This window comes from Poromitra crassiceps (assembly GCF_964638095.1).
Source record: "Poromitra crassiceps genome assembly, chromosome: 14".
Classification (NCBI taxonomy): domain Eukaryota; kingdom Metazoa; phylum Chordata; class Actinopteri; order Beryciformes; family Melamphaidae; genus Poromitra; species Poromitra crassiceps.
Window position 1 is genome coordinate 9,914,556 of NC_139633.1, and position 16,731 is coordinate 9,931,286.

The 16,731-nt window shown below is 47.5% G+C and overlaps 1 protein-coding gene across 4 annotated transcripts in view; it reads left to right on the plus strand.

Annotated features, from left to right (window-relative positions):
- The window catches only part of eprs1 (glutamyl-prolyl-tRNA synthetase 1), a 65,608-nt gene that overhangs the window by 20,678 nt on the left and 28,199 nt on the right, over positions 1-16,731 (plus strand). For all 4 annotated transcript variants that reach the window (XM_083650966.1, XM_083650969.1, XM_083650967.1 and 1 more), the window contains exons 11-12: positions 9,137-9,221; positions 10,493-10,552. In XM_083650966.1, the coding sequence (XP_083507092.1) occupies positions 9,137-9,221; positions 10,493-10,552 (145 nt within the window). The remainder of the gene's footprint in view (positions 1-9,136; positions 9,222-10,492; positions 10,553-16,731) is intronic.

A 16,731-nucleotide genomic window follows, 5' to 3' on the forward strand; every position in this document is an offset into this window, starting at 1 on the left:
GAAAACACACGCGCTATAGACGGTTTTCACCTGTGTGTTGCGCAATAGCCACAATCCCTCAGCACGGCTGTATTCAGCCCTCAATTATAAACCGCAAACCGGAGTACGTTATAAATATAGTCACGTTATAAACAACCAACCAACGCTGGGGGTCCGTATGGAAACAGTGTTACTCGAAATTGTTAAAAGTTAAATCCATTTGGTTATTCAGTGGCGTTTTATTGCCATGTAAAATAACTAACGTTAGCCGCTAGCAAACCTCACTGCACTGTCAAAATCCCAACACTGAGTCCTGCCCAGCTGCCCCATTAGTCAATAGCATTTTAGAGAAACGTGATGTACCTCTCTAAACTGATCAATCAGAAGCAGCTAAAAACAAGCAGTACTAACGTAGCAGCTTAGTTTGCCACACATCGTGTGGAGCTGTTTGACAGTGTTACCAAACTATAAAGTGACAGGTCAATATTCTTGAGTGACTCGGGGTTTAACCCATAATTAATTGCGTCGGGACTCGAAAGATAATTTACAGGACACCTGCAGATTTTAATTTAGAGGTTTTTGATTCATTTTAAAGGCCAATGTCCTGCAATTACAGGACAACGGAAACCCTGCAACAGTGGTAGCCAACACGGTGCACGTGGTCACCTGGTCACCTGCATGGCCCACAGGCCACGTTCTAAAAATAGATTTTTTTTTTTACGTTACGTCTCACAGGTTTGATAGTAGCTTATAAAACGGCCAAAACAGCGCTTCTGGACGGAGACATCCAGCGCTTAATGAAAGCACAGCTCTTGCGGTCAGGAAGGATGAAATATAGAATGAATGTAAAGGAATCCTGGATGAGCGTTTGTTGTACGATATGTTTCAGTCAGACTTTTCACCTTTACAGACAGATGTGTTTACAGGTGTTCTCTTTTGAAACACCAAAAAAGGAGTTTAGGAATTTTATCTTTCAACTCATAATATTCACAAATTTGACAAATGTGATATTGTTTCAAAACAGATTATTTAAGATGAATAGACCAATGAATAAACTTGCTTTCCTATGATGGTAAAAAAAAAAAAAAAAAAAGATTGTGAGGAATCGATTAAATGCATAACATTCATTATTTAAAGGTAAACCGAGCAAATTTACATTATTCAGGACAAGTATATCAAACCGGTAGCCCTCCACATCACTCTCTACCCTTCAGGTAGCTCTCAGTCTCAAAAAGGTTGGTGACCCCTTGTAAAATGGGTAACGGTAAACTTAGGCTAGGGCTGGTTCCGGTTTATTGCATCCCCCTCGGAGGTCGGTTAGAACTGGAATAATGAAGCGTTGATGGATGTAACTGGGTTTATTAACAGGCGGTAGGCAGAGTGTTGATGGTATGGCCGTATTTGGGGGTGTGTGTGTGTGGTCTGAAATAAACAACAGAAATAAACTGCATTATAAACTGAGTATCCAGAAATGAATAAACATATTTCCCACTTAAGGGTTAAAACTAAACCCACATGCACGGAGAGAAATTAGGCTACTGGTTACCATAGTAACACAATACTGTAGGTGGTGAATTATAGCCTATTATATATTATAACTATCACATGACATAAATCTTCAGTAGTAGGCCAATAAACATCACTACTAACAAAATTACAATCATGACATCATACAAAACTATCGGAACTTCAATGGATGGAGCACATGGCCAACTGTCAATTATTCAATTAAGGTAAAATATCGACATGTGGAAAAACTACTAACTCAGGATATCTATAAAACAGAAAGAATGGCTCAAATCAAAAGCAACAAAGAACACAATGTGAAATCACTCACATTTCCTTTCATGGACGCACACAATGGTCAAATAAATCCAGATGAAAAGCAGCAACAGTCTCAATCGCGCACATCTGAAAGTCCGTGGCTTCCCCTCACATAAGTCACTCAGATGAGCTCTTTTTATAATTATACGGAAGCTGCAGTACCTGGTTGCACCAGTAGAGTTCGCCATGGCAGCTTTGCTATTGAAATGATAAAGTCCACAATAACTGAACTAAAATAACTAAACATTACAGGGCCTTTTGTACAGCCGCCCCCAAATGTATGAGATACATTTGCTCAACAAAAGAAAGGCACTGACTAATGTCTCACTGTGGGGGAGGACCAGAAGTTGCAGGACTGTCCTCGTCTTGATCAAGAGGAAGAGCTGGGAGTAAGACCAGTCTGGCAACTGGTCGGGTGTACACTCGTTCCTTGATCCTCACATCGGCGGATCTGATGTGACCATCCGGACTGGGGTGAGTCTTGACGACTCGCCCGATGGGCCAGAGAGCTCTGGGCAGCTGGGGATCGACGATCATCACCACGGAGTCCTCTGCAATGTCAGCTGGAGAAGTGTGCCACTTCTGGCGTGCCTGCAAGCTGGGCAGGTAGAGACGGATGAAGCTGGCCCAGAAACAGTCTGCCAGGACCTGGGAATGCCTCCAGCGACGACGACTCAGGAGCTCGGTCTCTGGGTATACCAGCTGAGGTAGAGATCCATCTGGTCGACCTATCAGAAGAGAGAAGGGGGTCACAGGATCGATGTCACTAATACTGGAGGATACATACCCTAACGGCTTGGCATTGAGCATCCCTTCCACTTCAAGGAGCGTAGTCAGTAGGACTTCTTCGGGAACACGCTGTGCCCTAATAATGGTGGACAGGGCAGTCTTAACAGACCGGATCTCTCTCTCCCATACTCCTCCAAAGTGTGGTGCTGCTGGAGGGTTGAAATGGAAAGCGATCCTTTGTTTAGCGAGCTGCTGCTGCAGGTCTGGAGACATCTCAGAGAAGGCCTCCCGCAGCTCTCTCTCTCCTCCACGGAAATTTGTCCCCTGGTCCGAGAACAATTCTGCCGGCGTCCCTCGACGGGCAATGAATCTCCTCAAGGCCATCAGGAAGGAGTCGGCATCGATGGAGCTAAGGAGGTCCAGATGTACAGCACGAGTAGTGAGGCACTTGAAGATAATGCCCCACCTCTTTTCAGTCCGACGTCCCACTTTGACTTCAAGCGGCCCGAAACAGTCTATGCCCGTCGAGTAGAATGCCGGCTTGAAGAGGCGAAGGCGTGCTGTGGGAAGATCAGCCATCTTTGGAACTGCAGGCTTGGCTTTCCAGCGTCGGCAGTCCGTGCAGGTGTATTGACTTCGCCTCACTGCTTCCCGGCCTCGCAGGATCCAGAACTTTCGCCTCATTTCTGCAAATACTCGTTCTGGGCCAGGATGGCACAACTGGCTATCAAAGTGCTGAATCAGGAGCTTGGTTGTTGGATGAGCTGGATCCAGGACGATCGGGTGCATGGTTGCCGGATCTAGGTCTTCAGATTGGCGAAGCCTTCCCCCTACACGGATGAGCTCTGCTGCCTCATCTAGCTCTGGTGCTAAGGTGAGTAGCCTACTGCTGGTGGCAACAGGTTTATTGGATTTCAACAGGCGCAGCTCCTCCGGAAAGCTGTCGTGCTGAGCTCTCCTGAGGATCAGAGTCTCGGCGTCCCGGTAGTTGTCGGCTGTCGGAGCTTCTCCAGGATCCGCCGCCCCATGTAGCTCCTGTGCTGTTGTCTTCAGAAGGTCGGCCCAGGAGTCGGGATCTTTACCTCCTGGGGTAGGTAGATTTGGCTTGGTGGAGATAGACCCACAGAAAGTACCCTTGCGCAGTTCTGCAGTGTCGGCCTCTGGATAGGTGGTAGGCCTTTTGGGCCACTCTTCTCCACTTAACAGAAGGAAGGGGGGACCTTGACTCCATCTGTTCGGCTCCACCAACTCTCTTAGTGTCTTGCCACGTGTGAGATCATCAGCGGGGTTGTTCGCTGAATCCACGTAACGCCACGCTTTCAGATCGGTAAGGTCTTGGATTTCTGAAACCCGAACACCAACGAAAACCTTGAATTGGCAAGATGGTGACTGCAGCCATGACAACACCGTGGTGGAATCCGTCCACAGAACGGTGCGGTCGACCTTCAAGGTGAGCTCCTTCTCCAGGAGCCTGGATAGCTGGGCCCCGCTAAAAGCTGCGCACAGCTCAAGCCTGGGCATGGAGAGTACACGTTTTGGTGCGACTCTGGAGCGGGCGAGGAGAAATGACAGATAGACTGTCCCATGGCTGTCCACCGTTCTCAAGTAAGCAACTGAGCCATACACTTGCTCCGAGGCGTCACAGAAGACGTGGATCTCTCTGTAGACATTGGACTGGTCCACATCGGCTGGAATGTACGGCCTGGGCAAATTCACTTGGGGGAGCACATGTAGCTCAGACTCCCAGTCTTTCCATTCCTGCAGGAGATCGTGGGGAAGTGCAGGGTCATCCCAGTCCCGATGCCTGTCCCAGAGGCGTCTCACAAGCATTTTGGCCCGGGTGGTATAGGGCAGAATGAATCCCAGCGGGTCATACTGGCTTGCCAAGACTCTGTAGACATTCCTCATGGTGACTACTCCGTAGTCTATGGGCCGGTGCTTGTACCCCAGGACGTCTGCTTCACATGACCAGCTGAGCCCCAGGGTTGACTCTGTAGAGTCATTCTTGTCTTGGGCCAACCAGAGTTCGAAACTTTCTGATTTGGCCTCCTTGGGTAGGTGGCTGACGACGGTCGGCACATTGCTGGCCCATTGCCGGAGGTCAAACCCACCAGATGACAGGAGTGCCCTGAGCTTGTCAACCAGAGCTCTTGCTTCCTCTGGAGTGGGCAGGCTCTGCAGACAGTTATCCACATAGAAGCACCTCATAACAGAGAACCTGACATCATCTTCTGGCTGGCTGTGATGGATAACATGGTTCTGCAGGGCAAATGTAGCACAGCAGGGACTACAGGTGGTGCCGAATGGGAGCACCTGCCACTCGTACACTGCTGGAGGTTCCACCCGGTTCATGTCACGCCAGACAAAGCGTAGGAGGGAGCGGTCTTCAGGGATGAGGCGAACCTGATGGAACATCCCTTTGATGTCTGAACTAATAGCCACTGCATACTCCCGAAACCTCAGCAGCACTCCAAGAAGCGAGGCCCCAAGGATTGGTCCTGGCAGCAGACACTCATTCAGGTTCTGTCCCCGATATTGGTAGGAACAGTTAAACACCACACGGTTCTTGCCGTTATGGCTTACCATGTGGTGTGGTATAAACCATGACTCTCCATCACTGGTAGACGTCTCCGGGCCGAGCTTGATGACAGAACCTGCTTGGACCAGCTTGTCAATCTCTGTGGCGTAGGCTTTGGCCTTTTCAGGATCTTTGGTGAGTCGCCTTTCGGTGCTCCTCAAACTTGGCATGACGGCTTCCTTAGTTGCATAGAGGCGGGGCATGTCTTTCTTGCGTAGCAAGGGAGTTGCATAACGGAGCACACCCTCTACCTCCACACGGGTTGTTTCAGCCTCAAGCAGAGCGATGGACTCCTGGTCTTGTCGGGAACGGGTTACAACCTTCTCAGACTGAAACGGAATGGTGTCGACCTGCCAGAGCTTCTCGACATGCTTGAAGAGCTCTGACATCTGAGGCATGACAGAAGCTACCAGACACTGCTGTGAGTGCAGGTGGTGTCCTACCGTCTTCATGGGTCCCTGCAGAGTCCAACCCAACCTGGTCCGTACTGCAGCAGGCCCACCGGGAGAACCCAACCTAACCGGCTCAATAGGGGTGACTAGGTGTGGATGGTCAGCCCCAATAAGCAGCAAGGGTCGAGCATTCTTAAAGGATGGGACAGGCAGACCAACCAGGTGTGAGTACTTCTGCCGGAGTGCCTCTGTTGGGTAGGTGTGGTCAGCTAGTCCAAGACAAGCTGCAGTGAAGGCCCCGGTGATGCGGTACATGGTCTTGGGTCCAGCTGGGGAGGAGACACTGAAAGACACTGAGCTTCCACTGATGCTCTGAGTGTCCTGTTTGATGGTGCGAAGAGGGAGGTTTTCGGGGGTCCCTGGTAAACCCAGCTCCCGCGCAGCTGCAGGAAGCAACATCGTCCTCTCTGACCCATCATCCAATATGGCGTAGGTGTCTAGGGTCTTATTGTTGTAGTGAATGAGGACACGAAGGACCTTCAGCAGGACTCTACTACTCTCTGTTGGTCTGTCAAGGTAGAGCACTTCGGTAGTGGTGTTCACCACCCGCTTCTCCTTTGCGGCTGAAGTTCTAGATGGTTTGGCGTTAACATTGTGAAGAACTTGGAGATGCTTCCCCTGGCAAAGTCCACACGGCTTCCTTAGGTTACACTGTGCAGCCTGGTGTGGCCTAGCACAGCGCCAGCATCTCTTATTCGTCTTGATCCACTCTGTTAGACGTTCTGTTGACAGCTTTGTGACCTCTGTGCACTGACTGAGGAAGTGGTCTGAATTCTCACAGAATGGACAGTAGGGTGTGGACTTGCTCCTCCTCTTGTCATAGTCATCCTGCTTAGAAGTGGTGTCAGGTGGGGGCTGATCATTTGATCCATGGAGTATTGCTACCGGTCTCCTCACTCGAGAGTTCTCAGGTCTGGTATAGGACTTGGCCCCCTTGGACTGGAGTTGACCATCAAAGTCCTGGCACCAGCTCTCATAACGCAGCCATTCTGCTAAGTCTTCCAGGGAGTAGACGGTCCCAGGCTGCCGGAACATGTGGCGTCGGAAATCAGACCGTTGTTCAGGAGGCAGCTTGCTTAATAGGCGAACGACGTGTGAGCCACATTTTAGCTCCGCATCCCCTTCAGGTCCAAGCGTCCTGAGCAGACCGACTAAAGATTGCACCTGCAATGCAAACTTCTCGAAGGCCGCAACATCTCCTCGGCGCACATCAGGTGAATCTAAGACACTGGTGATCCTCTTAAGGGCGATTTGGTGGGGCTGACCAAACCTATCGTTAAGTGCTGCCATAGTATCACTGTATGGGGTGGGAGAGTTCAGATAAGCATCCGCAATCAACCTTGCTTCCTCCAGCTTCAGGTGATCGATAAGCACCTGATACTTAAACAACTCCGTCAAGTCAGTTGGCAGCAGGTTTGCCAGAGCGATCTTGAGTCTGGTGAACTCACTTGGGTCCCTATTATTGAAATGTGGGATGGTGGGTCTGGGTCCACGGTAGATCTGTTCAGTCACTGCTGGGTGCCCATATGAAGTTGACGTTACATGTCGTGGGGTTGCTGAGGTGGGTCCAGGCTGAGTGTAATAGGGAGACCACTGGGACTGATGAACCGCCGGCTGCTGCTCGTTGCGAGGAGGTTGAGGTTGTGGCGGTGGCTGAACTGCTCTTGACTGTGGTGGAGGTGGAGGAAGTTGACTCATGATGCCCATAGCTGGTGCTGGGACTTCGGCCAAAGGCACTATGGGCTGTCGACTTGGGCGGGATAATGCTAGGTCAGGCAGTTCTGGCTGCTGCTGTAGTTGGAGCTGTCTCATCCTTTTGTTCAAGCTATCCGCTAGCATCAGCTGTTCTGGGGTTAACTCCGTTTCTCCATCATATGGTTGCCAAGGTGGGGGTTCAGGCCACTCCTCTCGCTCATTCCCAGCCACTAGTTGTTCTCTGTATCGTGAGGGGTTACACTGAACTGGTGGTGGTGGGTTGGGAATTGGGGAAGGGGCCCTGGTAGGATGGCGTGAGCTGGCTCGGGATGAACAGAGACTGCGGGCTGCCCTGACCAGCTCTCTCATTTCAGAACGAACCTCAGTGAGCTCCAACAGATCCCTATGCATTGCCTGTCGCGTTTGAAGAAGCTTTGCATTCTCCATTTGGATTGCTCTGATCTCCTCGCCATCCGTATGTGATGGCCTATGATGCAGGGGAGAGAAATACTGGCCATACTGTCTTTCCACATGCATTCCCTCTCTCGACAGGTATGGGGCTAGCTGGGACATCTCCTGAAGAGCAGCATCCCTCTGGACCTGGGAACTGGTTGCATGTGGCGGGCTTAGGTATCTCATACCAGCATATTCCTTGGGTGTAGAACCCCACTCATTGTATGGGCCAGTGCCATGAGGTGCCACATCATGATCGCGATGTCTGTGGAGGCCACTGACCTCATAATCCTCAAACCAGGCCGGTGGATGCGTTGCACGCTTCGGTCTGGCTCCCCCTGTGGCCTGCTCATTATCAATGCGCTCCATTTCCTTGGGTAGATGCCAATCCGGCTCTCTCGAAGGACCAATGTAAAATGGGTAACGGTAAACTTAGGCTAGGGCTGGTTCCGGTTTATTGCATCCCCCTCGGAGGTCGGTTAGAACTGGAATAATGAAGCGTTGATGGATGTAACTGGGTTTATTAACAGGCGGTAGGCAGAGTGTTGATGGTATGGCCGTATTTGGGGGTGTGTGTGTGTGGTCTGAAATAAACAACAGAAATAAACTGCATTATAAACTGAGTATCCAGAAATGAATAAACATATTTCCCACTTAAGGGTTAAAACTAAACCCACATGCACGGAGAGAAATTAGGCTACTGGTTACCATAGTAACACAATACTGTAGGTGGTGAATTATAGCCTATTATATATTATAACTATCACATGACATAAATCTTCAGTAGTAGGCCAATAAACATCACTACTAACAAAATTACAATCATGACATCATACAAAACTATCGGAACTTCAATGGATGGAGCACATGGCCAACTGTCAATTATTCAATTAAGGTAAAATATCGACATGTGGAAAAACTACTAACTCAGGATATCTATAAAACAGAAAGAATGGCTCAAATCAAAAGCAACAAAGAACACAATGTGAAATCACTCACATTTCCTTTCATGGACGCACACAATGGTCAAATAAATCCAGATGAAAAGCAGCAACAGTCTCAATCGCGCACATCTGAAAGTCCGTGGCTTCCCCTCACATAAGTCACTCAGATGAGCTCTTTTTATAATTATACGGAAGCTGCAGTACCTGGTTGCACCAGTAGAGTTCGCCATGGCAGCTTTGCTATTGAAATGATAAAGTCCACAATAACTGAACTAAAATAACTAAACATTACAGGGCCTTTTGTACACCCCTGGAATAGACAGTGCATTTATTTTGTGTGTGTTGTGTAACTTTGTTGATTAGGTTTTGTGCTGTTGGATGGACTGTTACAATTATAAAGTGTCTTCTGGTCCTCGAGTATCATGAATCCAATACTTTCTCCTCTGTGCTCCCATGTTCTCCTTCCACTCCTCCCCCTCCAGGGACGACCCTCGTTTCCCCACTGTTAGAGGAGTCCTGAGGAGAGGAATGACTGTGGAGGGTCTCAAACAGTTCATAGCAGCTCAGGTAGGTCTGTCAGCCAGACATAGTTAGGGGAAAAGCCTGGGTTCTTCTATAGAACAAAGATGGGATTGAATGACTACATTATTATAAAGGATATAATTAAGCAATATATCACGAGAGCAAGTGTGTTGTGGTGAATATATCCCGCTGATAAGCTGTTATCCCACTCGGCCTGCGGCCTCGTGGGATAACAGCTTATCAGCGGGATATATTCCACAACACCACGCAGCTCGAGTGCTATATTGCTTTTATAAAACGGTTTCCAAGTATAATAATATAATAATAATAATACTATAAGTCCGACTGGCATTTTATTCTGATAGAGTCAGTTGAAACACTACTGTAAGGCGGGACCTCTAGCAAGAAGATAGACGTGCGGGTGATTTGATTGGATCGTTCTGGAGACTGAAGTCGACATTGGCCAATCCTGGCGCTTGCTGAGAGCTTTTGCAAAGCCCCACACCAGAGCCATATGCCGACACCAAGTAACGTTACGTCTTATTTAGAAATGCGGGGTTAAGAGTGAGGGCGCGCGAGAGAGGGGTTAAGACATTAGCCCGCGTCTATTCTTGTATAAAACATCATTTTCTGCGAAGTATTAGTAAAGTTATAAGCGAAGATCGATTCACAAGGATCTGAAAGCTGTCTCCGCCATTTTGTTTTTGAGGTACTTTTAGTAAGAGAGTTGCGCCATCATGCGTCCATAATGACTCATTGTAAGGACTAGTGACCCTCCATACAGCAGATCAGGAGAAAGCTGTTTGGCTGGAGCGCAGCGCTGCCTTTTAGTAAGAGAGTTGCCATGGCAACCAATAACCCATGGCCATGGGTTATTGAACTCGGTTACTGGAATTATACAATGGCTGTGAACCAATCAGATTGCTTGATTTGAGAGAGCCGTTTTATAAATGGAGATAACTCAACTGTCTGCAGGTCCTGCAAGTCTTTGAACAAAGTATACATTTCAATTGTCTATTCAACTCAAAGCCTTAAAAGGCTTTAAATAAAGTTCAACATAAAGTTGGAACACTTTATGTCTTAAATTGAGTTTTACGAATGTAAGAATCTGGTGAGAAAGTCATGCACACATATTCTTATTTATTTCAACTGTGGCATAGGTCTTAGTCATTATTTTAACTTGTAGACACCTGGCTAGATAATAATTAAACCTGGCTAGATAATAATTAAATTAAATTAATCTTAAATAAATAATCATGTGTCATTTTTAGTTTACAACATTATGTTTTATTAATTGAACATATCTGGTCCTCCAGGGTGGATCCAGGTCGGTGGTGAACATGGAGTGGGACAAGATCTGGGCCTTCAACAAGAAGGTACGTTTGATTTTTCTTTTGCTTTCCTCCTTGTCACACTGAGGCATGGTAGGGCCAACAGGTTAGTCTGTGAGCCCAACTCAAATACATCATTTTTTATGTTTAATGACCGTTAATATACGGTATATATTTTTTGTACCTGGCAATTAAAACCCCCCTGCATTACATCTTTGTCATCGTACAAGTTATTTATTTATTTACACACAGAAAAACAAACGTAACAAAAGATACAAGTGAACGGAAGTACTGTATATGCAAACATTATGCAGGTAAGAGACAGAAACCCAAGAGGGCTTATGTGAGGTCTCTTACCTAGGAAATTAAACCAAAGTTAACAACAGTTTAAGCAAAAACATACAATATAAACAGGAACAGTAATTAACTGCAATGGTCCATTAGCTTACAGGTAAATGTAGATATTATTGATTACTTTTAAAGCTTTATTATGGTGTGTTGAAGTCCCTCTGTACAGCAGTCCAGTCTCAGATGTAAAGACAAAGCTGCTTCCACTGTTCTAGAGGAGTCTAGATGAAAAGACATAAGTTGATGGAGCCTTTGTGTTCAGGGCCACTCAACTTTGGACACATTTACCTGAGACTAAGAGAAGCAAACTGGGTCTCCTTTGAAGACACAACTAAAAACCTGTTTTAATACATGCTCCTATAGCCAATCAGCGTCAGATCCAGTCAAATCCAAATCCACTCGGGAGAAGGGCAAAAACTCAAAAGGTTATGGCTATAACCCCGGTTTTATAAAAAGGCGCATTTGGCACATTTGGGATATCTTGCCCCCGCAAGATCCTATACGACTATTATCTTTTGTTTATTTCTGACTTCGTCTCAATGTCCATCAGTATCTATCTCTAGAAGCTATTTACTTGTTTAAATGACATTATTTTTGAAAGTTTTACCCAGAAGTTTCCATTTTGTTTTGGCTGACCTGATGCTGGGCTTGGGTAGCCGTGTGAGAAGGGAGAAGGGAGGGGTAAGAGAGAGCCTGCTGCCATGTGAGAAGGGAGGGGTAGGAGAGAGCCTGCTGCCATGAAGGGAGGGGTAAGAGAGAGCCTGCAGCCGTGGAGAAACTGAACATGTTGAGAGTGCGATCTAAAAGTTTAAAAGGCGATGCTGCTGCTGCCCCCTGCTGCTTTCCTGGGTAACAAAAAAACGTGTATTAGTGGGACTTTTGATGTAGAAAAAAGGTCTTATACAAGCAGTCGTTTGCTTCCTCTTTGGGCTGCAGCACCACAGGTTTCACGTGGTCAAAGCTCATGTGTGACTGCATGTTTACACTGGCCTAAATTCAGATTTCAATCAGCAGATGGCAGCACATCAGTTTTGCGATTTCTGGAATTGTGTGTGACTTTCTCCAGCATGTAACAAAAACGACAGTACTCTCACATCAAGTTGCATAGCCTATCGTTCATAAAAGCAAATTATCTTTTTATGAAAACTGAGATTTTAGAATGTGTGTACAATACATGGGAAAGCCTGCTTTGCCCATGCTGCTTGGTGGATCACTTGTTTTGCAAGTACCTGTGGACCTAATAGTCTTGCTTGATGTTCTGCCAGGTATAGAGAGAGTCCGCATGTCTGGGAACGCCCACAAAATGTTAAACGGCTGGCGCGCGAGTGGGGTAAAACCGCCGATATATCTCATGGGCTGCTGACTCACCAAAAGACGGTGCTGCGGCTCTAAACTACAGGTTTGGGGGTTCTAGAGCAGAACACAAGACGTCTGCTCAGATGTGCGTTTACTGCGGTGGTTAAATTCTGGATCGTGTCTGCCTGGGCTGGGCTATCAGCTAAATTCTAACTTTGCTGAATGGATAGAACGGGGAAATTTACCCCACCCTGACCCCGCCCCCAGGCTAATCCAGCGTCTATTGTGGCCGTTCCCAGAGCCTGTATGGGCGTTCCCAGACATGCCGACTGTCTCTATGTAACTGGTATGTAACAGGGCAGGTAGGTAACATTGCAGATCTTAAAGAGGCTGCATTACACAATAGCATCTCTGATGGCGTTTGATGTGATGTTCTCTCCATACAGAAGTTCAGGCATGTATCAGGGTTGGGCTCAGAGTGAGTATGAGGGAGAAAGAAAACGGAACGCTTTTAATAGTTGTATGGAGGAAGCAAGATTTAATGATCCATTCTGTGTAAATGTGTCTGTAGATCTCTCCTCTCCCTCCCTTTCGTCCCTCTCTCCCCTGTAGATCTTTCCTCTCCCTTCGTCCCTCTCTCCCCTGTAGATCTTTCCTCTCCCTCCCTTCTTCCCTCTCTCCCCTGTAGATCTTTCCTCTCCCTCTCCCCCCTGTAGATCTTTCCTCTCCCTCCCTTCATCCCTCTCTCCCCTGTAGATCTTTCCTCTCCCTCCCTTCATCCCTCTCTCCCCTGTGGATCTTTCCTCTCCCTCCCTTCGTCCCTCTCTCCCCTGTAGATCTTTCCTCTCCCTCCCTTCGTCCCTCTCTCCCCTGTAGATCTTTCCTCTCCCTCCCTTCATCCCTCTCTCCCCTGTAGATCTTTCCTCTCCCTCCCTTCATCCCTCTCTCCCCTGTAGATCTTTCCTCTCCCTCCCTTCGTCCTTCTCTCCCCTGTAGATCTTTCCTCTCCCTCCCTTCATCCCTCTCTCCCCTGTAGATCTTTCCTCTCCCTCCCTTCGTCCCTCTCTCCCCTGTAGATCTTTCCTCTCCCTCCCTTTCGTCCCTCTCCCCCCTGTAGATCTTTCCTCTCCCTCCCTTTCATCCCTCTCTCCCCTGTAGATCTTTCCTCTCCCTCCCTTCGTCCCTCTCTCCCCTGTAGATCTTTCCTCTCCCTCCCTTTCATCCCTCTCTCCCCTGTAGATCTTTCCTCTCCCTCCCTTCGTCCCTCTCTCCCCTGTAGATCTTTCCTCTCCCTCCCTTTCGTCCCTCTCTCCCCTGTAGATCTTTCCTCTCCCTCCCTTCGTCCCTCTCTCACCTGTAGATCTTTCCTCTCCCTCCCTTTCGTCCCTCTCCCCCCTGTAGATCTTTCCTCTCCCTCCCTTTGTCCCTCTCTCACCTGTAGATCTTTCCTCTCCCTCCCTTTCGTCCCTCTCTCACCTGTAGATCTTTCCTCTCCCTCCCTTTCGTCCCTCTCTCCCCTGTAGATCTTTCCTCTCCCTCCCTTTCGTCCCTCTCCCCCTGTAGATCTTTCCTCTCCCTCCCTTTCGTCCCTCTCTCCCCTGTAGATCTTTCCTCTCCCTCCCTTTCGTCCCTCTCTCCCCTGTAGATCTTTCCTCTCCCTCCCTTTCGTCCCTCTCCCCCCTGTAGATCTTTCCTCTCCCTCCCTTTCATCCCTCTCTCCCCTGTAGATCTTTCCTCTCCCTCCCTTCGTCCCTCTCTCCCCTGTAGATCTTTCCTCTCCCTCCCTTTCATCCCTCTCTCCCCTGTAGATCTTTCCTCTCCCTCCCTTTCGTCCCTCTCTCCCCTGTAGATCTTTCCTCTCCCTCCCTTTTGTCCCTCTCTCCCCCGTTTCTCACATTAAAGAGCATCTCACTCTTCTGTTTCCAAGCTGCCAATTAGCTGTCTGAAGGTACTCCTCCACCACCTCCTCTTCCTCAACCTCATCCACTCTCTCTCTCCATCCTTGCATCCTGAGCTGGTTCATCCCAAAATCTACTAGCAATTTTCATTATTTTACCAGCCAACTAGATGTTTAAGGTAGCATGTAACTCCAAATGAAGGGCGGTGTGGTGGTTATACAGAGAGCCAGAGGTTCAAACCCCCACCCTGCTGAAGTGTTCTTGAGCAACACAATGCCAAGATTTAAAAAAAGACTGTTCCTCTACAAGGAATACATTAGTAGGGTTAGGTTAGAGGGGCACAACATCATTATGACTCAAGTGGCTGGTAAAGTAGTTTTGATGGTGTCTTCCCAACCTCCATGTTTTTTTCCTGTGTGCTGCTCTCCTCACCTCACTCGTCTTGAGCTAAAGTCTATGGGTTTGTTTAGCCAACATCTATTCAGACCTGGTCCTGAAGACTCCTGATGCTCTGCTACTGGACTGTTGACTTCTCCAGAACCTATACTGTATAGTCAATGTTGGCTTGGCTTTCACCTTTTATTTGATGTTGATTGTGTTTTTGCTCATGTACATTACTGTACGTTGCTTATCTGCAACATTTATGTTTGTCATGCTGCTGCAGCCCGACATGGCAGTGTATGTAACTGTTTGAATTTGAATACCCCATTACCCAGAAATCCTGTAAGGTGATGTCAGTAAACTAAGGTTCTTCTTGGTGGCTATTTTGATGGTGGAGGTGAAGAAGAAGTTCAGCCATTGTTTTGAGTCCAGCTTTCCTGAATGGAGTGCTCACTCACTGCTGTTTAGGAGGCCATTTTGATCAGTTGCTTCCTGTGTCAGGCTGATGAGTCAGGGAGGAAGACGAGGGGATTTTCTTTTACATAAATGGGACTACCTGGTTTACTGAAAGCTTCAACAGGGAAATAAATAGCACAGCAGTCCATCCAGGAGAAATGTAGTCAGTCAAAGCTTCAGCAGTCCATCCAGGAGAAATGTAATCAGTCAAAGCTTCAGCAGTCCATCGAGGAGAAATGTAGTCAGTCAAAGCTTCAGCAGTCCATCGAGGAGAAATGTAGTCAGTCAAAGCTTCAGCAGTCCATCGAGGAGAAATGTAGTCAGTCAAAGCTTCAGCAGTCCATCCAAGAGAAATGTAGTCAGTCAAAGCTTCAGTAGTCCACCCAGGAGAAATGTAGTCAGTCAAAGCTTCAGTAGTCCATCCAGGAGAAATGTAGTCAGTCAAAGCGTCAGCAGTCCATCCAGGAGAAATGTAGTCAGTCAAAGCTTCAGCAGTCCATCCAGGAGAAATGTAGTCAGTCAAAGCTTCAGCAGTACATCCAGGAGAAATGTAGTCAGTCAAAGCTTCAGCAGTACATCCAGGAGAAATGTAGTCAGTCAAAGCTTTAGCAGTCCATCCAGGAGAGATCTAGTCAGCCAAAGCTTCAGCAGTCCATCCAGGGAAATGTAGTCAGTCAAAGCTTCAGTAGTCCATCCAGGAGAAATGTAGTCAGTCAAAGCTTCAGTAGTCCATCCTGGAGAAATGTACTAGTCAGTCAAAGCTTCAGCAGTCCATCCAGGAGAAATGTAGTCAGTCAAAGCTTCAGCAGTCAATCCAGGAGAAATGTAGTCAGTCAAAGCTTCAGTAGTCCATCCAAGATAAATGTAGTCAGTCAAAGCTTCAGTAGTCCATCCAGGAGAAATGTAGTGAGTCAAAGCTTCAGTAGTCCATTCAGGAGAAATGTAGTCAGTCAAAGCTTCAGTAGTCCATCCAGGAGAAATGTAGTCAGTCAAAGCATCAGCAGTCCATCCAGGAGACATGTAGTCAGCCAAAGCTTCAGCAGTCCATCCAGGAGAAATGTAGTCAGTCAAAGCTTCAGTAGTCCATCCAGGAGAAATATAGTCAGTCAAAGCTTCAGCAGTCCATCCAGGAGAAATGTAGTCAGTCAAAGCTTCAGCAGTCAATCCAGGAGAAATGTAGTCAGCCAAAGCTTCAGTCGTCCATCCAGGAGAAATGTAGTCAGTCAAAGCTTCAGTAGTCAATCCAGGAGAAATGTAGTCAGTCAAAGCTTCAGTAGTCCATCCAGGAGAAATGTAGTCAGTCAAAGCTTCAGCAGTCCATCCAGGAGAAATATAGTCAGTCAAAGCTTCAGTAGTCCATCCAGGAGAAATGTAGTCAGTCAAAGCTTCAGCAGTCCATCCAGGAGAAATGTAGTCAGTCAAAGCTTCAGTAGTCCATCCAGGAGAAATATAGTCAGTCAAAGCTTCAGCAGTCCATCCAGGAGAAATATAGTCAGTCAAAGCGTCAGCAGTCCATCCAGGAGAAATGTAGTCAGTCAAAGCTTCAGTAGTCCATCCAGGAGAAATATAGTCAGTCAAAGCTTCAGTAGTCCATCCAGGAGAAATGTAGTCAGTCAAAGCTTCAGCAGTCCATCCAGGAGAAATGTAGTCAGTCAAAGCTTCAGTAGTCCATCCAGGAGAAATATAGTCAGTCAAAGCTTCAGCAGTCCTTCCAGGAGAAATGTAGTCAGTCAAAGCTCTGGGTCAGGGCTGACCAAACTTTTTTGGTTGTGGGCCACATTACACAAAAATATAAGGAGTCGCAGGAGAAACCATATTAAACCTGTTTAGACTGAGGGGAGGGGG